Consider the following 25221-nt stretch of genomic DNA (forward strand, 5'->3'; position numbering starts at 1 on the left):
GCCGCGCAGGTCTATGACATCTCGTTTATGCCACATCGTTGCAGACGGAACTTCGTTGACCAAAAATAAACCACTTTTAAAAAACGCAATCCCAGGCTTAATATTTAAAAGTAAACACCCACGTGTATTTAAATAAAAATTCGTGCACAATGAGGAGTTGACGTACTCGCCAAAGTGCGTCCACTTTCGATAAGAATTGGCGATGCAAATCTTCCAAAAGTCCATTATAAAGCGAACATTAATGCGACAGTTTTACGTTTTAACCCTTTGAAGGGTTAGAATGGAGTACATAACGGAACGCGCTCGTAATTAGATTTTACGGTGAATGATGTACAAGATAACTAGTATTGCCACATATTATGAATGGTTATACATTTAATAAGATTTTCCCCCCATTAAAACTAGTCAAATTATTCCGGAGGTTCAGCTCGGGATAGCTCAGCAGAGACCCAACGCTGGCGTCATATATGACGTCATATCCCCTCGCCAAACAAACAATGCTCCATGTGCAGGAGAAGTAAATAAAAGTTTCTTTCTCAAGTTTGCGATGAAGCTGCTTCACATAGATAGATCCAAACATAAGGCCGTCTGATGAAAGCTGGTCGGGAACAGAAACAGATCCAAAAACCGAGTCGAGGAAGAACGAAAGAGCGGTGAAGTTTACGGCGGTTTTAAAGGTCAGTGTTGTTCAACGCCCCGCTAAGCGAGGTGACGAATGAATACATTAGTCAACTTAATGTGGTTTAAACGTGTTGGAAGCGAATCTAGATGTTACCAGGGACTTCGAGAAACGAAAACAAGCTTATATACACTGTAACAACAAGCGGTAGTCATCACAGTCCGCATGAAAGATCGAGAACATGTGATTTGTGGGTGATAAAGCGAAACTAAACCAAATTATTTGCTGTAAACCAACAAAAAACCCATTTCACTTCTTTGACCGGATGCATGTAAGTAAGAGTTAGCATGCACAATTCACTGAAATAGTCACAAAAAACGTTCTTTTCAGGATGCTTTGCTCTTCAAGAAAGGACGAGATGAAAGAAGTTGGAGAGGAGGAGGAGGAGACAGAAGAGGAGTTTGCAAAAGATCAAGAGGAACAGAAAGAAGATCGAGAGGTGGATGGAGGAGAGACGGAGAGTAATGAAGTACAAGTAGAGGAGGAAAATGAAAACATCTCCGTCATGTCCTCTTCTTTGCTGTCCTCCATGTGTGGAGGTAGAGAAGGTGTCAGGGAGGAGGAAGAGGAGGGCCGGGTTTCTCTTATCACCATCGAGGAAGAATCGTGTCCATCTGAACCATTTAGTTCGGTTCAGTTGCAACCAAACAGTGAATTAGCCAAAGCTGAAGAAAGAGAAAATGATGGTGAAGAAAAGGAGGGTGCGAGAGAAGTGGCTGAAGATGATGAAGAATCGGACAAGGAGGAGTCATTGTCACCTCTTCAGGTAGGAAATGATCATTTGCTCTTTTTTTGTCTTTTTGTTTGGTCTAACTGGCCATGATCCTTTTGTGAAATGGCATGCAATGATGAACATTTGAAATACAAATGTTCTGCTCAGTGGAAATCATGCTACAGATCAAAACTCATCCATCCACAACCCTTTAGTGCTTTTAAATCCTACTGGTCTGGTCAAATCTACAGTTTGTTATGGTGACTGACTCGTGCAAAAAGCTGTTGCACTATGACAAGTGGACCTTTTTGGAGTGTGGGTTGCACTTATACGAGTAGTTTTCAAGTCCTTATGAGCAAGTCAAAGGGTGTTTTCACTGAATTTGTCAGTTGACACCCCCTGTCAGCTGTAATGAGTGACCACCAAAAGCATTCAACAGTTGTAGTAATAACATTCATTGGACCACGGTTTGACATTCAAATATAAAAACATGTTCAAACACATTTATTGTTGTTATTGCTTCAACAAAAAGAACCGCTTGTATGGGAGTCAGTGATCCAATGAAGCTTTTGCACTTGTGTGCTGGTCTGAAAATTGAGTTGAAGGCAGACTGAAGTCATTTTTAGCGTTTCAAATCCATTTCTTATGAAAACATTAGAGTCAAATGAAAACTGTCAGCCACGTACACTCGAACTGCAATGGAATTTTTATGTCCATGATCAGCAGGGGGCGCTATTGCATGTGTTGCTTGTTGACAGTGGCCAGACAATTCTCCCCCACCAGGCCTCACCTCTGTTTGTGTGGGAACTCAGACAAGTTCACTAAAATGGTTCTACATTTTGTGTTTGAACTTTTAGCTGCTGTACATTTGCATGGTATGATATGTGATTTGTTAAACATTATTCCTGCTCTTCCTCTGCCCTCTTTTAATAGACTATAACATTGAAAATCCTGGCTGTAGTTGACATCAATAGAAAAAAAAAAAGCTTTTTTGATTAAACGATTTCATTGTGATTTATGCCTGAGGGAGAAACATTTGCAGAACATTTTAGTCATTGATGGAGTCATTTGATCCAAATAACAGCATTACTGCAGAAAGTTCTATATGACCTTTGTGTACTGTCAGTGTTTGTTATATGGTGTGCTTCATATTAACGTTGTCAGTGAAGCATTTTTAATAAACCATCTATGACACGTCACTGACTCATCTATCTTAAGTATGCCTTTTAATTCTCTAACTTTGTATGGGATCAGAACATTTGAGTTCATGGTCTGTATTACAATGTTCACAGGTTCTTGTGAGAAGACAAACTTGTCGTAATAAAGCCCTCACCGAGAACCTAAATGTAATAAATGAAGCTAAATTTGATTCCACCTAATGGAGACATTTTCTTATGGGTCTTTTCACTAGGCCACAGGATCTTGTGTGTTTTGTCTGATAATAGGCACCACTACACTGTTTGGCTGTTAAACATCTCTTAAGGTGACCCCTATTCTCAGAAAATGTTTGTTTCTTGGTGTTACTGTCAACACAGTAGTTGAGTCAAACAAGAGTAAATGTGTCATTCAGGTACCAGTTGACGACATCAGCACCTGCTTGTCAGTCTGTGTGGCCTTCAGGTGCCATTGTGTCTCCTGTGACTCTCTTGGTAAACAATCTAAAGTCTGACAGCTGCAGCCAGGAGGTGCAGGAGTCTTCCTCAATCTGCTGTTGAAAGAAGTCGATATTTTTCCCAACAGCGCTTCTTTTTCAGTGGTCACTTTGCCTTCATGCTTTTTCTTGATAGTTTTATTCAGCAAACATTGTCAGCAAGAGTGAAGAGTAATCAAACCAACAACAAAAATGGAATTGCCTTAATGACATAGAACAAAAAACAGCAATGAAGCCTGGATCTCTTCTGTAACAATCTCCAGTTGTTAATCTCTGCCTACCCACACTGAGATGGAAAACCAGAACATACAGCAGGTGTGTGTGCAGGAATGTGCAGCCTTACACATTCCACTCATTCTTTTGATATCTGTGAGCATCTCCAGGGGGATGATGGGATATGAAGTCTGCTTCCAACACGGTGAAAAACGCAGTGTTGCTGCAGTGGCTCCCTCAGCATGATGAGATGTTGGTAAAGTTGGTGAAAGTATTATCCACAGCTGTGTCGCCTAGTTTCTTTGTGCGAACATGAACCCCGCTTTATTGCATTTGATTCCGCCTGACGTTACATTCGTTGTATCAGATTGCATCATCCTTCGGTTAGTGTTTTCACATCACTTTTATGTCGCTCATATTCAATAATGGCACATAAACACAGGACTCGTGGCGTTGTTGTCATCATGATGTCATTATTGTCTCCAGATCTAGTGAGTTGAGTCCAGTTTGGTTATGATTGAAGGAATCGTGCTAAGAAACATCAACCAAGTATCTCAGTTTGAAGTCTGTATTTGGACCGTACAAGAGAAATAAATGGTTTTGGTCGACTGTCAAGAGTCCGGCAGCTTCAGCAAAGTGCCAAAATTTCATGTGTGCAATGTGGAATACACGAGTACAATGACGAAAATTCAGTTCTGATCAGTTTGTCTCATCTTGACAGTGGACGGTTTTCCTGGTTTAACTATCTGCATCTACATTTTTTGTTGGCGCTACATTCATGAAAATTAGCACATATGCACATTGGTGCTGATGTTTTGTCAAGGAGCAACCTCTGGGCACAGCTCTGGTTTCTAATTTTGATACTTCAATCCGGTAGGAAGCGTGCCAGCTAATTATGACCTGCAGCTATGTCGCCACGCCCCTGTACCTATAGTCCATTGCCTTGCCAACTCAGGAACTTGGATGTTTTTAAGTACAAGCCGCCACACCCTGAGGATCCTGAGACTCCTGTTGGATTCAAACCTAAGACCTACTTGACTGACTGGAGGACAGACATTGCTAACCAATTCCATTATTATTATCATTAGATACATAGTGTCAAAGAAATTGTGATATGAATTGGTAAACAATGACATAATCGATGGTCATCTGGAACACCACAATAATCTAATCATCTTTTCCTCGTCTCATAATCTATATTTCCAGAAAATTCCATTGAAATCTGTTAATAGCTTTTCAAGCTATTTTGCTAAGAGACAGAACGGCTGCAAAAACAACCTCTCTGGTGAGCAATGTCTGACAGCCAAGCCTCTGAGTCACATTTGACAGCCTTTTAGTTCTTAGAATTAGATTACGTTATCATTTGAGATGACTTTTTAGTTTATTGGGTGTCTGTCCGCTGTATTTCAGTGTCAAACAAGGGCATACCTTGGTTGTGAGGACACCTAAAACTGGGACACTAATCTGGTGAAAGCAGCCGGTAATCTAAGAGCATTTTTCCTCGCTAGATTACTGGCCATGTCGGAGATTAGACTCACACTCACAAAGACTGCATAGTTTAATACTCAGTTAAGCGGTTTTATCTCGACTCCTAACCCTACGTGTGCATAGAGTTGATTTGTTGTCTGTAGCTGATAAGCTCTCGATGGAATGAATGACCTGTGTGTGATGCAGCACACACACAATCACACACAAGATGGCCGCGAGGTCAGGTGACTGGTGAGAATCCAGACACATTTGAGCCACGGCGTCGACTCTGGTATGTGAACGCTGTCACTTCGGCGTGAGTTGGCCTAGTGTAAACTTCTTAATGCTGCTTGATCTCTCGCTCCCGTTTTTGTTTCGCCTGCCTGAAAGCAACACTGATTTCTGCAGTTGAAATGAAGGGAAAAAGAAATCCCTCTTAATGGGGAGGATCCAGATGTTTTCTGTGTACTGTTGGTATGTTTGAGTTCGACCTCACTGTCCGAAAAAACACACACTGTTTAAATGATGGTGAAGCAGCAGTGTTTTTGCTGCTGGAAACATAAAAAAGAAATTACAAAGGAGTTCAAAAAGGTAATCCGAGTCACTTGTTTTCAGATCAATGAGCTCATGAGAATATATTAGTGGAGACAAGCGGGAGACGCTGGAAGCTTCATGCATATGTTAAGCGCTCCTGCGTAATAGCGCATCTGCTCGTGCCAACTGTGGGCATTTGGCATTCGAATGCGATGGTTGCTAATTGAATAAAATGCTCTGATAATTCCTGCCTCTGCAGCTCAGAAGCTGAGGCACAGAAACACGTTTGGCTCACAACGTCGGTTGTTGTATTGTTAGAATGTTGAAGCGATGGCGAGATTTGCCTTCTTCTGTTACAGTTGGGACTCGTAACTCTGTCTGGTAAATTTCCCCCCCAGCTTTGCATCGGGGGGTTAGTCGATCTTCTGAACCTAGTGTGGTTCATTTCCTGCCTGACTGTATGTGGTCCTCACCAAGAGCAAGTCGTACTCCTCATTGTCACGTTTCTTGTTGGCCCAGAAAGAGTTTTCTCATAATAGAAACATCTGTAGCCCAGTGAAAACATTTGTCCCACATGTGTGGAGGTGGTTCGGCTCAACTACAAAGAACGTCTTCTACTCTGTGCTGCATGGAAGCCCGAAGGCTGGGTTGGCTGAAACAGACATTTGGGTTGTATGTCCACCAGGAAGACGGATCAAACACATCTTCACTTTGATCTTAATAATGAATTGGCTGAACTTGAGCCATGGGGATATTGTTGATCATACCCGTTGCACTATGACTGCCCTTCATCTATTTAACAGCTTTAAATCCTTGATGGAACAGCCACACAGTGCAAGTGAAGCTGCCCAGCCGCGCAGACACACCTTTACACGCCCTCATATCCCCTGTGTGTGTAGTGTGAGGTCACATTCCAGCGCTGGACTGCATTCCAGCCAGTTAGTTGTGACGGTCCCGCAGAGTCAGCACGCACACATGTAGGCACACTCACACTCCTGGGTCCAACCGCCGACCTTCAGGTTTGTCTGTAGCAGCTTGGGCCAACTCAATTCAGAATTCAACCAGATTTTATTCTCATAGTCAAGTGTGTGCCATTGTCAGACCAGATGCCTATTTTAATGACAGAAATGGCTTGATTGTTTCAGTGTCAAACTCGTGTTTTTGTTTTCAGTTTTATTCCTGACAGCCGAATGCCGATGCTATTGTCTTTGCCAAGAATGTTGTGGATCCAGCTGGAAATTGTATCCCTTGTTTGAGAGTGTGCAGCTTTTTTCCCAAACTCGTACTCCTAGGTTGATGTGACATTTAACAGTGAAAAATATGGAGAAAGATGTATGAATGAAAGAAGTATGAAAGATATTCACCAGCTTTTGCTGTGGAGTGTTGCATGGCGAGTTTTTACTGTATTTGATCAGTTAAAACTCCTTTCACCATCACTATGAATTCAGTGTGTGTCCTCTGGTGAATGCCTCTAAGCATTGCAGCGGCAGCGCTGTATAATCTTCTTGCTAGGCTGCCAAAAAAGCACCTCGATGTGAAGAATCTCAATCATCTGATATCCAGCTAAAACACAGTGTGCCATTCCAAACTGCGTGCAAAGAGAATCTACTTTGTCCCGTAACTTTTTGATCGCAGATGTGTTTTGACAGATGATCTACAGTGTTCTTTTGACATTGCACGGTTTAAAAACTATGTAATTATGCAATATTGAATCAGTCCCATGTCCTGACAGGTCATACAACATGTTTTTTAAATCTGGAAGTGAGTTCCTAGAGTAGCGTAGTGGGGTCTGGAGCATAACAAATCTTCATCAATGAGGCTGTTATATTGGTTTCAGAGTGAATAAAGAGCTAAATTGAAAGCCCATTGATTGATAAACTCAACAATAGGAGTTCCCAACTTGGAAGTGTGTAGAAGCAGCCAAAATGAGTTTCCTTTGAATGGTGTGTGGACTCCTGGCTGGGAAGCTCTGTCATCCACGGGGGGTTCTAAGCAGAATGCTGCTTCTCCACTTCGAAAAGAGCAAGGTCAAGTGGCGTCTAGTCTGGATTGATGTCTCCCTTATGAGGTGTTCAAAATGTCAGACGGGGTCCAGGCCCCAGGCCAGAACCAAGACGTGCCGGCAAGATTTTGTACTCCAGAAGAGCTGCGGTAAGTCAGGGCCATTCTCTTTCGACCTCTGACGGATGGGTAGAGATGGTATCCCTCCATATTGTGTAGCAATGTTTGGTAGTAAAACTAGCGTCTTAGTGAGGAAATGGTCCTGGAAGGATAAAACTTGTGTGTCTGTGCTTGTGTTTGTCCAAGACACAATGAGGAACAGGTGTGATGCAGTCCTGTCAACACACGCACACTCAGTGTTTTACAGTGTGTAAGGCGACACTTGAAGAACGGCTGTAAAACCTCTGATTGGTCCCGCGCTCCTTCATCCTTTCTCTGACTCTTTCTGTTTCGTTGGTGAAACTGATTTACGTCGCCCAAGTGGTTTCAGGTAGTTTGAACAGAGACGTCTGACCGCTGTGAGGCATGTCAACATCTGACTTCAAGCTCTTCTGGCATCTTTGGTTTCAGACATCTGACAGCTCCTGGAGGAGCAGCTGCTCACCAAATCACTGTTTTATAGCATCGGCTTTGTAGCCCCATATACCATGATGGAACACAGAAACAGGTTAGGGGGTCACAGGTCAGGTTTTCCTCTAGTTTCACCAGAGATCCTGAAACTCAAAGCTAGCTCTTAAACATTTACGATATCTGGACTTAATTCAGCAAAACGGGCTAAGTAGAAGCTGTAAAGATTGAGTTCCAAATTTCTCTGATATTGTGCGTGCCCCGCTGAAGCCACTTCATCTTCTCCGCCTGCGGCCTGCACTCTCGCTGCCTCAAACTGAACCCTTTTTACACACATTTTTCTAAAATTTGCTTTATTAGTTAAGCTACTGAACTGGTAGTACCTTCAGGCATCCGAACGTGGATGAAAGGCCTAATCGACACTGTCCCCATCTGGACTTCAAGGAGAGGTTTTAACCTCGGACGCAGAGGGAATCAAGAATAACTTGTGATAACTGATCGTGAACACATATTTAATGTAAATCTGTATTCACGATCAGTGAATACAGATACTATATATATATATCTAGTCAGCATTCTCCCCAGTGCATTAGAAGAGTGAGAATGTATTGGTTCCTATATCTCACGCTGCTGAGGTGCATTGTAGGTTTTACAGTATTAATGCAGGCAGAGATATTTCCCAGCAAGCCACAGTGAAAAGATTATGGCCTTGACATGCTGGGTGTAAATGCGGCGTGGTATTTGTGCCATTTAGCTGTTGCAGTAATGCCTTATTTAGAAAGAGGAGGCCCCTGATTCATCATGCACAGTTCCTGTGTGCAGATATTGGATGGGACAGACCTTATCTGGCAGTAATAGCAGATCTGCCTTGTCATATTGAGCGTCATCTGGTGCTCTTGTATTGATTTCTTAAAATATCAGAGTGCCTGGGGAGACGTTGGAGCGGAAACTGGCATGCACTCATACAAATCTGCTTACTGTACTCAACGTCAAAGCACTTCCTCGGGCTCAGGTTTAGAAAACTTGAATGTTGACTGAATTATGTGGGAATGGTTCTGGGCCCGCAAGCAAGACACGTAATGCGATGCGCACCTGAAAATGTTATCTTTTCAAGTCATGCCTCAGAGTGCCTCAGTTATTGCCTAACGTGGTACACACTGGTGCCGTTGTTTTTCTGTCGTTTTACTTGAGTTGTTTCCCCCCATCTGTTTGGCCTCATCTTCCCCCTGCAGCCTGACTCTGACACAGATGAGTCTCATTTGTCCCCGGAGAGCAATCGCAGCTTTGACAAACCCTGAGTGGATCGTTAAAATATACATGAGCTCTAAAGTCACTTACATCCCACCAACACCCTCTGCATCAATTATTGATCAGCCTGTGTGTGGTGTTTCTTTGCACCTGTTGTTTGCTGCAGTGCACCTCCTTGACCAGTCCAACCAGAAACTCAGCCTGTCAGCTTGTTTTAACCGCAGCGGCTCATCTGCTGACCCTAATGGAGGCTGGACCGAGCAGCGTCGAAATCAGATTCAGGTGCTGTTACAGATGTGTGTCAGAGCGGATGAGACTCAACATGCTGATCAAGGAGGAGGCACGCAGAGTGCTGCACCCAGACTCCACTGCAGGTGGCTGTTCTCTGCTACTCCCATCTACCTATAATTATGAATCAACTGCAGCCTGCAGTTGTCTCTCTGCTCTACCTAACGTTGATGGCAGTTACCTTGTTTGGTTTGACTCCCGACTGACTAGTTCACATCTGCAACGTTTTATCATTAGTCCTCAGGGAATCAAGTAAATGGTACTTGTTTTTCATTTTGAAGCTACTGGGTCACGATGCAGCGGGCGCCCCCGGATCCATAGATGCCGCTAGGATCAAAAGAACTTGGAGCCTAAGGAATCAACAAAAGAGGGGAGAGGCACGAGTGCCTGGGAGAAATCAAACAGCGTTCGACATCATAGACTTCATTGATAGGCTGTAAAATGTTTGAACCCGCTTGATAAAAGCTCTCTTATCTTTCTAGCAAAGGAAGGCCTCTTCGGGTTTTCGCTGAAGACACGCAGACGACAAAAACAGCGAGTTGGTTTAAGGACAGTGGAGCCTCTTTTAGCCAGAAACTCTATCTCAGAATTTTCCTGGGTCTGGCTTAGATGATGAATTCAGCTGGGTGGAATATGTTCAACCCAGAATGCTTTGTCTTACTGCTGTAGTCTGCAGCAATTTAGTTACTCCAGTGAAGCGCCTTTAGAATTTTTCAGACGACTCTCCTGTTGCATCCTCATTAGTCACATTAAGTTGCTTAACTGGCATCAGAAATTACTCTCACTGCTTCAAATGCAATAGTCTTGACATGTATACAATATTGGAGCCAACTGTATTATACAACAGTCAGGAATGTAATAAAATATCTTTCGGCTTCTTCCTTCAGGGGTCGCCACATCGGATCATCTTCCTCCATCTCACCCTGTCCTCTGCTTCCTCTTCTCTCAAACCTACATACTTCATGTTCAAATATCATGATACTTGATTGCGCAAAATGGTATTGATATTTTTGCTGAAATATCACAATATTGTGTGATATTGTCTTGATGTTTTATGTCAGCTACATCAATATTTAATACATACAGTAGGTACTGCTGCATGTGTGGCGTGGAGTTATTTTATTGAGTAGCGATTCATTCCTGTGGAGTGCGAACTTTTACTGAATGTCTCTCTGGACATAACTATGAACAGCCTTTCATGTACATGGTATTGTACTGCATTATCTGATTTTCCCCCTTAAAACGATGGCTCTTATTACAGTATATTGCTGAAGTTACAGTATCGCAGTATATCACTGTATTGTATTGTAGTAGGATACGTACCACACTCAGTGCCCAGTTCTACCACCCTTATCAGAATATGTCTGCTGGCCTTCCGACAGCTGCTCACACACAACCTCCTCGCTTCTACTGAGCTCACACGTTCAGAAACAACATCTCAACTCTAATCAATCTTCCACACATTTTTTCATGTTCCTCACTCATTATTGATTCTTTACGCACTCTCTGGCTAATCCAGCGAGCTGCACATCCACACATGTTTTTGAAGAATGTGTCTTTGAAGTGCTCCGCTCTCATTACAGAGTCTGACAGTGGTGGGAAACGAATGTTTTCTAGCGCATACAAAGTACATACGGAGATGGATGTCGGCCTCGTTCCTTGGGCGCACACTCGCCACGGTCTCAAGTGTGGGAAAGAGTCAGCTGTTTTAATGCGTAAAACACACAGCAGTCTCAGGTTTTACAAGGCCTTCAGAGGGATAGACGCTGCGGGTTTGCATTCCACAGGGACTTTCTGAAGATGAATGAGGTTGGGAATGAACAGATTAAAAAAAATAGTCGGCAAACAATTCCTGCCCTTTTGGAATCAGCAATTTATTTTGGAGTCTGGCAGCACAGAGCAACACAATATATTATTAATAAACTCAAGTCAAGGATTCAGATCTCTGCTTTATAGTTTGGGAAGAGATCACATGTAAGAATATCATGCTTTATAGATAAGACAACCTTATGATCAATTATTTATCTTTTTTGCTGATGAGGAAAAGAGACCAGCATTCAGAGTTACCCAGTGCGTTCTTGTCCAAACAAGAACCTCGAGGACGTCGCAGTAATATACGGCTACATGTGTGATGGAACATACTCATGCTTATCTAAGTCAGATGTCTGGTGTTTCATGGTTTGTGCATTTTGGACCCGGTTATTGTGATGTCAGAGTGGGCCTTCAGAGGTGTCGTGCATGACCCAAAGAATGTTCAAGAACATCAGACGTTCATAGGGTTTGTCCAAATCTGTGACCTGGCCTAGTGGAGTCCTTGATCTGCAGCAACAAAGGTAACAAAAAGCACTACCACACGTTTGTTTGGTTGATAGTGGACAGTCATTGATGATTTGTATTGACCCTGGCCAAATATGATCAAGACTATTTTGAAACACTATGAGCGTGCACAGCTCCTGAGTTTGGGTAACCTTTGTCAACTGGCAGCTTTGTCACTTCTAATCTGTGAAAACAACTTCTGTCATGAAGTGGGTTGGTCATAAGTAGTTAGATAACGCGTTGCGCATCTCACGAGCATGTGCACACACGTGCTTGAATACCTGTGGTTGGGGTTCAATTGGAAGGTCGGAAGTCAACAAACTTGAACAAACAAAATTGACTGGAACTGACAGGTACATAGCAACATACCGTACTCATGAGGAGGAACGCCAAACCTTGTTGACAAGACTGCAGTTTCAGAGGTTCTGCAGCAGGTTCTGCAGCAGGTTCTGCCCATATATGTGGGCAGAACCGTGTCATCGCTCTTCTTGCTTGTCTTTGCCCACATTTCTTTCTTTCAGCAGTGAGATTTAATTTTTGTGTGTCGAAGATCAGCTATCCTGTGTCCTTTCATTTCCATTTCTGTCCTCATTCTTCACTTCATTAATCATTCAATCCTTCATCTAGCTCATATTTTTTTGTCTCTCTCTCTCTATTTTTCGTATTGTTCAGCTGCCGATTCTCTGTATGAGCCAAGTGGGGAGCTGAGTTTCTTAGCGACTTTTTTCAGCATTTTCAGGTCTGCTGTTAGAGATTAGGACAGTTGTTCCAACTATTCATTGTGATAAACAATTGTCATTAATCCTTGTCAATATATTTTGCGAGAAAGAAGTTGACAAACACTTTTACTCAAGCAAGTCCCTTTTCTTCTGCCATTTGTCGATACATGATTTGTGTTACTTCCCAAAGTGAGCCAGCGTTGCCAACTGAAGATTACATTGGCAACTTCAATTTTGTGTGCTGAGAACTGAAACAGACCCATCTCTCAAAAGTGGATTTCACAAACACCATCTGGCAGTGACAAAATGGTTTTATCCTGCACTTTCAATAGGCTCAATAACTGCACTGTAAGATCCTTCATTAGACTTAGACTTTCTTTATTGTCATTGCACAAAAGCATATCACTATATTATGGCAACAAAATTTCGGTCTGAGGCCTCCGGTTTCCAAAAACAAAACTATATGTCCAAAAATAAATAAATATGAGATAAAAGACCGTTTGGAGATATTATTCTCCTCAGTAGTAAAAATACTAGGCTTCTGCAGCATGAGGACATGAGATTTATGGTGTCATTGCATGCAGCAATGTCTTATTTGGACATACAGTGATAACTATGATCTATTTTTATTATTTATTTAAAATCGGCGCAGCGTAAACGCAGTTACTTCAGGTGTGAATTTTCTCCATTCTGTCCTTTGATTTTTGGCTTTGATTTCTCAGCCCCAACTCGCATCCAAACCGAAGCATTTATTGGTTCCAAAGCCATACTAGTTGGATGTCTGACCCTCACTTGGAAGTTTTGGCCCTGAAGTTTGAGGATACAGCGTATATACCATGCCGTGTGGTGTGGTTTGTTTATCGTTTCCTGATTCAAATAATTGAAAATAATAATAAAGTCTTTCATTCCTGTTGGACGAAGTGCGGCACTGGGGGCTACATGCAGCGGTTGAGGTCTGAGGAAAACTACAAAATATTTTTTTCTTTCCTTTAAAGATACATGGGAGGAAACTGGAGAAAACCCATGCAGGCCTCTATGTTCTGTTGCATCTCTAGCATCATTCAAAATAGATAAATTAGATGTTGGAAATGCCTTGTAATCAAGTACCTTTGCATTTTGCTATTTTCACCCATAGGTGGGTTTACCAAACAATATATTCTGTACTACCTAAATGATCTTCCAATGTATAATCTATACTGAGAACAGTTAGATTACAAATAGACCTGTGGGTAACTTGTCCCCTTTGTGAAGTCTCAGGAGCATATCCCAGCTACCTGGGGCAAAAGGCAGGTCACCAGTTCATCACACTGCTGATTTGGAGTGAATAAAATGTGGCAATACATTTTCACATGTCACTGGATGCTGGACTTAAAAAAATGTATGCTTTATAGATTGGTTACTGCTCACGTCCGTCTGAAGTGAATCAGATTAGATGGGCTTTATTCTTCCCACAATGGGGATATGTTGGTTGTCACACGTCTCCTACTAGACTTCCCAAGTCACACCTCCCCTCGCACAAGGTGTTGCTGTACTACAGTATTGGCATATTTGCAGGTAGTATTTGCTCAGCTCGACACATGACGGTTGTTATTTTCCAACGTCACATGATCCGTCCAGGTATTCCACCTCAGGGATGCATCACTCTGACATGTTTGGATTGGAATGTCCTGTGGCTCCAGGAGCTGTGACTAATGTATCACTTAAGCTTTCTCTTACACTTTCTGCAAACAAAATATGAAAAGCTCCTGTCAGTTTGATCGTTGAGGAAAAGTGTCTGTGGCTTACCGTCACAGGATGTTTCTCAACACTTTATTATCAACGTCAGATGTTGGGAGTCAGATATCGGTCGACCTGACGGGAGCAGGTGTTGTTAGAATTTCTTGTTAATCTGAGAAAATAATCTGAGTGACTTTCATCCCCAGGTGAGAAACAAACACCAGGGAGACAGGTGGAGGCATGTTTTGACTCAAGAGAGGATGCTTGACCCTTGACCCTGTGTCAGAACTGACAATGTGCCAGTGGGGGTTTCACTTATGACGACCCACAGGTCAATCAGCTGTGAGAAAGCAGGGACCTCTAATGACCCCCTGCTTGGCTTCTGTGTGTGTGTGAAATTGTTTTGTGTATTTTTGTCTGCCTTCAGAGACCAGCTTAACTTATGTATTAATAAGAAAGCTAAGTTGAACCATAAACTCAGCCTCTCTGCTATGTTGTCCCGGAGCCTTCCACCTGTTGCCTGAAAACAAGAGCTACTGAATTTGTGTATAAATTAGCTATTTTTAAATCAGATTTTTTTCATTAATAATGAACCAGTTATTGTATATTCATTTCCTGGCTGTGTCTGTAGATGTGGTGATCGAGGGGATTAAAATATAGAAATGGGTCACAGCAGTCACTGGCGAAGTCACTATGACAAAACTGTTTCATTCCACTTTAGTCACCGGAGGTTCTTTCCATGTTGTCAAACCAGATGTCGTCGACACGCTGGCCGGACTCTGAGCTGTCAGTTCCACATTTTGGGTCAAATTATAGAGATCCAGTTAGGAATTCTGGTCATACTGGATGATATTAATGTGATTTTCTAACTAATTTGGAATAGATATTCTACCCAAACGTATAATAACATTCACCGGCTCAAACTGTTGCAGTGCGTTATGGCTTTTAAAACCAGTGTTGAAGTGCCTGCAGGCCATCAACAACAGACATGGAATTGAGTCACACTTGGGCTCAGTGACGGTTTGGGCTCTAATTCAGATTTGAATGAATGTGGGCTGTTTGACATGAGCCGGGTGCACAGGTGGCCTCCGTGTCCACGGTGATCCAGCCTCCTCCCCCGGCTCCTCCCCCTCCTCTCTCCGCATTCCCCCTCTCCTCCTCAGTGAGACATGTCCCTGCCTGTTCCTCGGAGCACCACTCGCTCTCGGTTCGTGGACGCTGACGCTCGCTCAGCCGGTCGCTTCCACGCGCTCCTCGAGGACTCGGATGGAGCGTTAGCCGCGTGACTCCGTGCAGCCTCTGTCTTCCCCCCTGCGGACTTGTCGCCTCATTCAATCCCGCATTTTCGGATTTCCTCCCCCGGAGGAACTTGAACCTGCCGGTGCAGCCATGGGCTTCTACGGAACCTTGAAGCTCATCTTCTACAAAGTGAGTACGGATTGCGGACGAGCTCGCGTCGTGTTTTGAGTCGAGCGCGTAGCCCATCGATCGGTGATTGACGGGTGTCACGCGCGTCCACCGGATGACGAGGCGGATTCTCTTGACAGCGGAGTGTCCCGGGAGCGCGCGTGCCAGTGTGCGTGCACGTGCCGGTGTGTACGTGCTACACTGCGGAACTGAAAGGCAGAGATTTAATGCCCCTCCCCCCGCGATAACCCCAATTTGAGTATTGGCCATCGATACCTAGGTGCAGCCTCAGACGCACCATGCAGGTGGAAGTGATCAGTCAGTGCGAACACCCAAATGTGCATCAGCTCGTGAGGAAATGTTTATTCAAAATGCCCTCACTGTTTTGTTTGGAGTGTTTGCTTTTCATGCTTATATTTACCAACCAGCAGCCCGAGTGTTTTCAACAAGCAGCTGACTCATTATGACTTTAGATTTTAGAATAGTAGATACTTTACTGTGGCTTTAATTCTGTAATAAAAAAGGGCGTCATTCAAAATGCCTAACATTTGCTGCACGTACGACATGAGTGTCCTCCATGATTTGAGCTGTTCCACTGACGTGTCAGTGACTGGTCTAATAAATGTTCTTGCCTCTGATGTTTCCTTGGCAACACGCACCTCTGTAGAGTAACACGTTATTAAACGTACTTGAGCTGTATCCATTCAGAAAATGTTGCTCAGACATGAAGAGGATCTCCCTCACTGTGTTCACTCAATGATTGGTGCATCAATATTCCACAAGCCTTGCTCCTTGACGGAGGGAATGTAGGACCAGCACCTTTCCCGCTGTCACCCTCCAAGCATGTGTCCTGGCCTGAAACAACAGCAGAAGCAAACACCCTCTCAGTGGCGGCGTTGGCCATGCCACCCCGCCTCTGCCGCTATTGCTGTCATATTTTCCTGATCCTGCAGACTAACAGGTGAATCGTGACCAGTTTGGTGGTGCAGGTCTTTGCACATTAGGGCAAACTTTAAGCCAAAATCTGACTCTCAATAATGAAGGATGGCATCAACTGGTTGGGGTAAACAAAACTGGTAAAATGTAACACACACACAGCTGTTGGCTCTTTCCTGGACTAGGCGTTGACTGCAAATGCAAATAGGGAGCGCGTCATGTTTTTAAGGTGTAATAGGACTTTATAGCACGTGGTCTATCAAAGCAAGAAGAGTGTCTGAATAAGGCTTTTCAAGTGCCTGTACTATGACCTACTGGCCTTTTCTGTTATGAAGAGACGAATGATCTAATATTATTGGGGTCATCACTACTTTTTTGTGGTTTTGGAAAACAGAAATACTTTTCTTACACAAATCTTTACTGTGGTGTTCATTATTTCTAAGCCTGCTAAAGGACAACAGTCACCCCTATCAAATGCTTGGATGAAGTCAAAACATCACTTTTTTTTTACTTTGCTTTGCTGTAGAATCTATGTCAGATTCATTTTGGCTTCAACAAAAACCACACTAGAAGGACATCTGTTTTTAAAAGCCATCCAGATGAAACTCCAAAATGGAAAGCAGATTATCAATTTCTGTGTTAAGCTCTGGTTTTTATTGTCACTGTGGCCACAGTGAGAATCTCAGCTTGCTGCCAGATGTGGAGTTTGAGACACCGGCTTTAGATCTATCGCTGACTTTTGGTGAAGTGACACTGCCGAGGGTTTTTGGGCGAGGGATGCATGGAGGAGGGAGCTGCTGACCGGCACATCTCAGCCTCCAGCGTGTGTGAGTGTGCAGTCTATTTTGGACCAGTGCTGCACCGGCGACATTCCTCTGATTTTCTGCATTCCTGCGTTCATTCACTGACACTGGGGAAAGAGGTGGAAGCTGATTCAGACCACAGACTCGATTGTGACTGACTGATCTGACTGGGCTTTTCACGGAACCTCATAATGACACTGTTTAATAAACTCTGACCTCAAGTCAATGTCATTCAAATTTGTATCCATTTATAATCATGCATAAACCTCCTGTTAAAATACCTTATTTATGGCATTGTATGTGTTGTAGTGTTTTGTTAACCACAGAGGTTCATACTCCAGGAAGGAACTGGTCATTTGAACGAGGAATCATATACATACATTCTGTTTCATTCATTGTTTTAATTCCCAGATAACAAGGAGGATTGCGGCACTTCTAAAATATCGCTGTTTCTTCTCTGAATAGTGTCTAAAATAAAGATCCTGTGACTGACCAATGAGCTTTCTGCTTTAAGGAACTGAAAGTTTTGAGTTGACGTGCGGCTTCTTAGCTTAACCTGTTCTGTTCTATTTTCTGCGCCCCACCACCAGATGAAGAGGAAGTTGGACCATGGACCAGACGGCCGTCCATTTCCCTCTGGGAAGAAGCACTGCAAAGGCAGCGGATACCTCAGGTGAGTCATTTGCGCGTCTCTGAATGAGATCCAGTCGTCTATTTCTGGATCAGGTTTGCCTTAATTACTGACTTCATCTGACTTTGTGTCTCCCCGCAGTCCTTCCAGTCTGGTTCAGGCCACTCCCACCACATTCGGTGACCTGCGGCTTGATAACGGGCACTCAGCTCAGCGCCGGCGTGTCGCCTCTGGCCCGCCTCCATCCGGCCTGCAGGACTGGCTTCACACCTTTCAGGTGAGTGCTCCTTCCTTCCATCCTATTTGGTGTTAATGTTAGGAATGGTTGTCTCTATCGGCCTAGATCAGTCTTGGGTCAGATCCATTTACACCCTGCATGACATGCTGTACTGTGTACTGAGGCGTCAAACAAGTTGTATTGCCTAGTGTTTTTGTTTTGTTTGTTCAATGATTTCAATATTTTTGCCATGTTCTGCATGTTCATGTTGATTGTTGTTGCATTTGAATGAAGCCAAAACAGTTGCTCACAATTTCAGTGGTGTGGTGTTTCTAGGCGTCTCTATTAAGCACATCACTAACGTTATTAACAACTTTTTAAGTGACTAGTAAATGGTATTGGACGTTTAAAAGTGGTCTAGAGCCACCCTTGGTTAATATTAGATCACCCTCTCTCCTGCACTCGGAGGAACGTACATGTTTCCATGGCAATAGAATCTCAGCCCGAGTTCTCTCCTCTGAATAGTTGCTTATAGGTGATATTGAGTTGGACCGATGCAAACTGGCAGTGGGCTGTATATTGAGTGATAATGGAGCTGTAATATATTAACAATACTTGTGTGTGTCAGTGCAAGTGCAGTGCGCATAAAACGGTCCTGTAAAAGCAGCCGCACATCCTGAGGATTGTTTCAAGTGGGTTCTGTCGCTGCAGTTGGAAACCAGAGTGGTAAAGAAGCATTTCCTGCAGGCTCTTCTCATGAAACCAGCCACAGAGCTGGGGTAAACAAATCCGAGAAAAACCCAGGGATGGTTTCGTGCTCCTCCAGGGGAAGTCTTTTGAGAGATGCAGCAGATGCAACACACTCGTGAAGTTTGCCTCCTTTAATCAGACCTGTTTAATCTCTTCTCAGACCTGGAGTGGACCTGAGAGGCTGCTGGCTCTGGACGAGTTGATCGACAGCTGTGAAACCAGCCAGGTGAAGCACATGATGCAGGTCATCGAGCCCCAGTTCCAGAGAGACTTCATATCCCTGCTCCCTAAAGAGGTAGACTTGTAGACTACGAGGCTAGCATCAGGAACCAGAAGTGTTTATATTCACAACACGTGTTTTTGTTTTGTGCTCCTAGCTAGCGCTGTATGTTCTGACCTTCCTGGCTCCCAAAGACCTGCTGCAGGCGGCGCAGACCTGCAGGTACTGGAGGATCCTGGCGGAGGACAACCTCCTGTGGAGAGAGAAGTGTCGAGAAGAAGGTAATCTTTGCAGATTTTCTTCTTGCTGTTCAGCTGAATAAACAATGAGGTTTGGCAGAAAAGCAAGTCGTGAGTTCATGACATTTTTAAGAGGTGTGTTTTACTATTTATTAAATGGTGCCTACTTCCCTGGTCTTGGATATAAAACTGGTCTTTAAAACAGCAGGATGCCCAATTGTGACTTACATTTGCAGAAGTTGAGGTATTTCCTTTATCAGGGTTAGATGAATGTTTTTATTCGGGTGCAGTTGGTGGGTTTGCTTGACTGGATGTGTTTTGGCAGTGCTGTCCCTCCTCCTCGCTGCTCATTAAAATGGTTTTAAAGAAGCACACACTGCACGAGACTCTGAGCTGTATAGGAGCTTCTGAGTGTACGGAGAGAGACGTCTGGATGATGCTGCGCTCTGTCCTGGCTCCTACATGCAAATCCTGTCACTCCCTCTCCGTACAGCGCAATGCAGTGGCTGTATGTGTTGTTTCTTTCTCTGGGCGTCAGGCCAGTCAGCCAGGATTCACTGCCAGCACTCTGCACTCATACCAATGAGGCTAGCTAGCGATAGCACCTTGCCACAACCATACTAATGAGCGTGCTATTAACTGCGGCTCTACGGCGCCAGCCATCAGGCTCATTTGTGGTTATGCTCCGCTGCTGTCAGTCCAGTGGGGCGGTAACATGGACGACCAGTGCCAGAGCATATTAATGCTTTTAGTAAAGGTCAGCGGCGAGAGGCTGACATGTTAATGAGTCGTGTGCTGGAGCTTGATCATACCATCGCTGAGTGTGTTCATCGTGTCCTTTTCACTGAACTACTCAGCTGTGAGCAGCTCTGGACGTTTTTATTTGTCTTCAAGTCAGTGTCTTTGCTCTGCTTCCTTCGTGACGGCGGCGAACATTGATTTCCTGTCCTTCGATTCCTCAGGTATCTCCGAGTGCCCTTCACTTCGCCGCCGAAAGTGCGTGAGGCAGGGTTTGTCTGTTAGCCCGTGGAAGTCCACTTACATCAGACAACACCGTATAGAAAACAACTGGAGGAAAGGGGGCGCTCAGGAGCCGATGGTAAGGACACACCCACACATGACCTTTTTCTGTCTTGGATAGTCGTGCGTGGACATCCTTGAACTCGTGTCTGCTCTACAGGTGCTGAAAGGACACGACGATCATGTGATCACTTGTCTTCAGTTCAGTGGCGACTTAATTGTTAGTGGTTCGGACGACAACACACTCAAAGTGTGGTCGGCCATCACTGGACAGGTGAGCGTGCGTGCATGCGTGTTTCATGTTTCCAGACTCAGCCATCCAGTTATGCCTTACTTCCTTGTCGTGGTGTTTTTCTGGTCTGGAACCATGAGATCTGAGACTCAGTGTTAGTCACTCCCTCTTATTGTTTGTCAGCCTCGCAGCCCGTCTGTTAATCCGGCTGTATGTACAGTTCAGTCTCCTCTCGTCCTTCCTGTCAGTCCTGATCAAACAGTGGCTGCCTTGTTTAGTTTCGGTTGAACATTCCTGCTGCAGCCACGCCCACGTTTCACCTTGGTCGAGACCTGTCTGTAACCCGAGGCGACCTGTATGATACATACAGCCAGCAGGATTGCTATTTACTGTATGCGCTCACTTTGCACCCTCATGTTGACAGAGGGGTTTTACGTTTGCCAACACAAAGTTTCCCCAGTTACTAGAGCAACGGCCACAATAGCAGTGCTTTTAGGACCAACCTGTAGAGTGTGTCTCTTTAAAGCATCGGAGTCGAATCAAACTAACATTGACTCACCATCACTCCACACACGCACACACACAGGCGTATAGGAACGCCTTTTATTGGCAGAAGGTTTTTGAGTTACAACCAAATTGATCTGTAGCAATGAACTAGATTAGATGATTTGATGTCCTTTATTTGTCACACAGTGAGGAAATTCATAGTGGTCGGTGACAACATAAACGCCCAAGACATTAAAGATACGCAACCAACATCAAAGTCGTCAGCATCAGCATACATAAAAACTCAAAAGCTGTTGAAAAAAAATCAAATATCAGCACTGTAGTAAACCAGAAAATGATTTCACACATCACCCTCTGTAAGTTCTGCATATCTGTCACCAACACCTGAACAAACGTAGAGCAAAAGAGCGAATCTAACATGTGACGCATCAATGCTTGTATGTAAACGTAACATGAGACGTGCTTGACAGTGATGCATCCGATCAGATCTGTCGGTTTTGCCTCGAGTCAAACTGACGCACAGATAAACTTCACACGCCGTCATGTGACTTGTGCAGTAGGGGCAGGTCTCACTTATCTCACGTTGTGATCGCTGATCCGTCCCATCTGCTCTTTCCTCCCGCAGTGTCTGCGAACGTTGACGGGTCACACCGGAGGTGTTTGGTGCAGTCAGATGACTGGCGCCACCGTGATCAGCGGCTCCACCGACAGGACGCTGCGGGTGTGGAACGCCGAGAGCGGAGAGTGTGTCCACACTCTGTATGGCCACACTTCCACTGTGCGCTGCATGCATCTCCATGGCAACAGGTAACAAGTGATTTTCTGCTCTGTCAGACGTCATACATCGTCACGTCCTTGCCATTAAAACATCAGCCTCTGTGCCACAGAACGTGTCCTCAAATATCAGACTGGTTCAAAAACGTGTTTATTTTGACAGGGTGGTTTCTGGCTCTCGGGACACCACGTTACGTGTCTGGGACGTGGTTACAGGACGCTGTGAGCACGTACTGACCGGCCACTTGGGGGCAGTGCGCTGTGTCCAGTTCAATGGCCACCGTGTGGTCTCTGGGGGATATGACTACAGGGTGAAGGTGTGGGACCCTGAGACGGAGACGTGTCTACACACCCTGCAGGGTCACACCAACAGAGTGTACTCTCTGCAGGTACACGCTCACGCACAGTCACATGATGATGCAGCCGCATTTGGATGAGCAAGTTTAACAGTCATGTCTTCGCTTTATAGTTTGATGGAGTCTTTGTAGTGAGCGGATCCCTGGACACGTCCATCAGGGTCTGGGATGCAGAGACAGGTGAGAACATCATGCATACAGCACCTACATGCCACATGTCCTGATGTCACACAGTTATTTGACATGAACCTCTGCTCCATTTTTTGGGGATTTCTCAGGCGGCTGTGTCCACACACTGACCGGCCACCAATCCCTGACCAGCGGCATGGAGCTGCGTGATAACATCCTTGTGTCTGGGAACGCAGACTCTACTGTTCGAGTGTGGGACGTCCGGACAGGACAGTGTCTGCACACACTGCAAGGTGAGAATAAACCCTCCACACAGACCGTAGTGTCAGTGAAGACACTGTGAGCAGCGCCAAGGTGACTGTGTGTGCGTGCTGATTCTGCACCATCTGGAAGTGTACTTCAAGTACGACCGGTCTTTTTTACGTTCTAGATAATAGATGTTATTATTTTCATTGTTTTGCCGACTCTTAGGAAAACAGTATGCATGCATGTATGTCAAGTATAAATTTTAGTAGTAGTTGTAGTATTATATTATTAGTATCATTAGTATCTTATTAAGTATTATTATTATTAAAAAAACAGTTTTCTCTCATTTGTACACACTATATGTTCCCATTATGTGTATGGTCTGGGATGTCTCATCACATAGTTTCATCATGCTATTAAATCTAAAAAATAAAAAAATCAAATGATATTTTTGCTGTGATGTATTACGCCAAAGTGATTCAGTTTTTACTATAACGTGGATTTTTGGCAAAACTGCACAGCCTTAATGGCATTGACATGGTTTCTGCACCCCTCAGGCCCCTTCAAGCACCAGTCAGCAGTGACCTGTCTGCAGTTCTGCAGAGGTCTGGTTCTGTCCAGCTCTGACGACGGCACCGTCAAGCTGTGGGACTTGCGTACAGGTGCTTACCTGCGGGACGTGGTGGCCCTGCAGAGTCGGGGATCAGGTAGGCACTTGACATCATTTAAAGGATTTCTGATAGAGGCAACGTGTTCACATAGTTTTGATCTACAGGGGGCGTCGTCTGGCGCTTCAAAGCCTCGGACACTCGGCTGGTGTGTGCCGTCGGAAGCAGGAACGGCACGGAGGAAACCAAACTGCTGGTGCTGGACTTTGATGTGGAGGCCAAGAGGAAGGAGACGGAGTGAAGAAACGGAGTGATGTCATCAAACTGAGACAATGCAGGACTCTTGCATCTTTGTTGAAAGTTCCCGACAGTCACATCGAATGTCTGACTCTTGTCCTGATCGGGCGGCTCGCAGCTGAAGCAGCATGGCCGCCTCGATCAGGACCGACTCCAATGACCACATATGAATGTTCGATTGGCAGAATCACGACAGGTCACCAAGGCAACTGGTGGATATTGATGGACTCTACTGCGAGAAGAACATGACTTCCATTGCTGCTAACCAGGAGGCCACCAGTGCTGGTTACATCAACCAAGATACCAAATGTTTACGGCCAGTGAAGCGAGGGAGAACAGCGTTGTGAGAAACTGAACCTTAGTCAGTATTGAAGCAGCTTCCAGCATCATTTCACTTCTCTGTTGCCTTTTAGTGTGTTTTCTGCTACACAGTACTGTAAAATGCTCGGTGCCATGTTTAATTCTGGGAATTGAACCACAGCCTTGAGTCTGCAGAGGCCAACATTCCAGCTTTACTTCTAGACTTTTTTAAACATCCACTTGATGCTGCTTTTTTTAACGTTTTGAAGTTCACATGTCACTAATGTGCGTTGCTTTCGGTGGGGTGATCCAAATCCTGTTTTTCTCCCCGATAACGCCCAAGCGTAGTTTCAATATTTAGATAAATAATTTAAAACTTGCACCCCTGAAGAGACGTTAATCTGATGAGCTTTAGTTGCCAGGCAACACCTCCAGCCAGTAAGCAGAGATTCAAGAGATATTTCTCCTAGCAACAAGTCATATTTCAGGCGCTTTTCTTATTTTTCCAACAAGTGTTGCAGGTTTGCGGCTCTGGAGAAGTCGATGTAATCATGTAAGATAGTGTACATATGAAGAGAATGTGCTTATTCTGCTTTTTATATGGAGAAAATATTGTTGTGATGACAGACACTGATGATGACTATTGATCAATAAAGATGTGTTTTATAAAGTTTTGACTCCGTTTTTGGGTCGCAGGTCTAAAACTTCATGAATGTGTGTTAACTGATAATAATTTTAAAAGAAAAACATACTGGGACTGTAGCCGTGTTGCAGAAAAAGACTCTCCAGTGTCATGTCGACGGTGTCTGATATGAGGTGACGATATGTAGTTTTATTGGGAAAGCATGACTTTGGTAAATTCATTTGTGTTTGGATTCAAATATAAAGTACAACTGAAATAAGTTTCAGGAAATCAGCCAGACCTCCTGGCTGTATGGTGCATATTCCAAGACTCATCGCTCACCACTGGTTTGCACCACTGTAGTGGCTGACATAGTTTGTTCCGTCCTTCAAATAGTGCTGAAAGGACTTTGTGTAAAATAGGAACTTTGTTTTTTCTCGCTGGCCATCTACGGTAGTGGGCGAATCTTTCCCTGAGCTTGGATGAAAACTCCTTTACCTAACAAGGACACATATTTTTGTGAAGACTCGTGTACATCCTTGTGTGTAGTAGTGCTCTTGTTACCATGGCAACCTCTCATCAGTTTCTGGGCCAAAGAGACTCTATACACACAGGTTGTATTTCTGCAGTGAGTATTCCTCCGCCTCTGGGGAGATGAGCTCTGATTCATATTCACACAGATGCTCTGGTTCACTCTGAGGGAGGAAACGCCGCCCTGCTGCCTTGCTCAAAGAGTCACGTCGCAGGCTCATTCACCTCTGTAGTTCTGATTATGTATGGATACACTTCTTTTTGTCAGCCTACTTTTGTTTATAA

General features: G+C 44.2%; 1 protein-coding gene across 4 annotated transcripts; it reads left to right on the forward strand.

Moving 5' to 3' along the window:
* The first annotated feature begins 482 nt into the window (after positions 1-482).
* Positions 483-24433, forward strand: LOC128756434 (F-box/WD repeat-containing protein 7-like). Of its 4 annotated transcripts, none has more exons than XM_053860950.1 (14): positions 483-677; positions 1010-1445; positions 17848-17930; positions 18030-18165; positions 19016-19150; positions 19233-19356; positions 20277-20413; positions 20495-20608; positions 21699-21880; positions 22011-22236; positions 22317-22383; positions 22482-22625; positions 23136-23285; positions 23354-24433. In XM_053860950.1, exons 2-14 carry the CDS (start codon positions 1011-1013, stop codon positions 23485-23487), a joined length of 2067 nt encoding a protein of 688 aa, XP_053716925.1. In that variant the 5' UTR covers positions 483-677; position 1010; the 3' UTR covers positions 23488-24433. The 4 variants fall into 4 exon arrangements, with proteins under 4 accessions (XP_053716925.1, XP_053716924.1, XP_053716926.1 ...); XM_053860949.1 differs by lacking the exon at positions 483-677 and adding an exon at positions 828-950; XM_053860951.1 differs by lacking the exon at positions 483-677 and adding an exon at positions 853-950 and having other exon boundaries at positions 1028-1445.
* Positions 24434-25221: the final 788 nt, after the last annotated feature.

Source organism: Synchiropus splendidus, chromosome 3, assembly GCF_027744825.2.
Source record: "Synchiropus splendidus isolate RoL2022-P1 chromosome 3, RoL_Sspl_1.0, whole genome shotgun sequence".
Taxonomy (NCBI): Eukaryota; Metazoa; Chordata; class Actinopteri; order Syngnathiformes; family Callionymidae; genus Synchiropus; species Synchiropus splendidus.

What these genes read in the sequence shown, in the direction of transcription:
- LOC128756434 (XM_053860949.1), top strand. An exon ending in GGGGCGCTCAGGAGCCGATG is followed by an intron (nt 20,414 to 20,494) that starts GTAAGGACACAC and finishes TCTGCTCTACAG; the next exon opens with GTGCTGAAAGGACACGACGA. An exon ending in GGTCTGGGATGCAGAGACAG is followed by an intron (nt 22,384 to 22,481) that starts GTGAGAACATCA and finishes GGGATTTCTCAG; the next exon opens with GCGGCTGTGTCCACACACTG.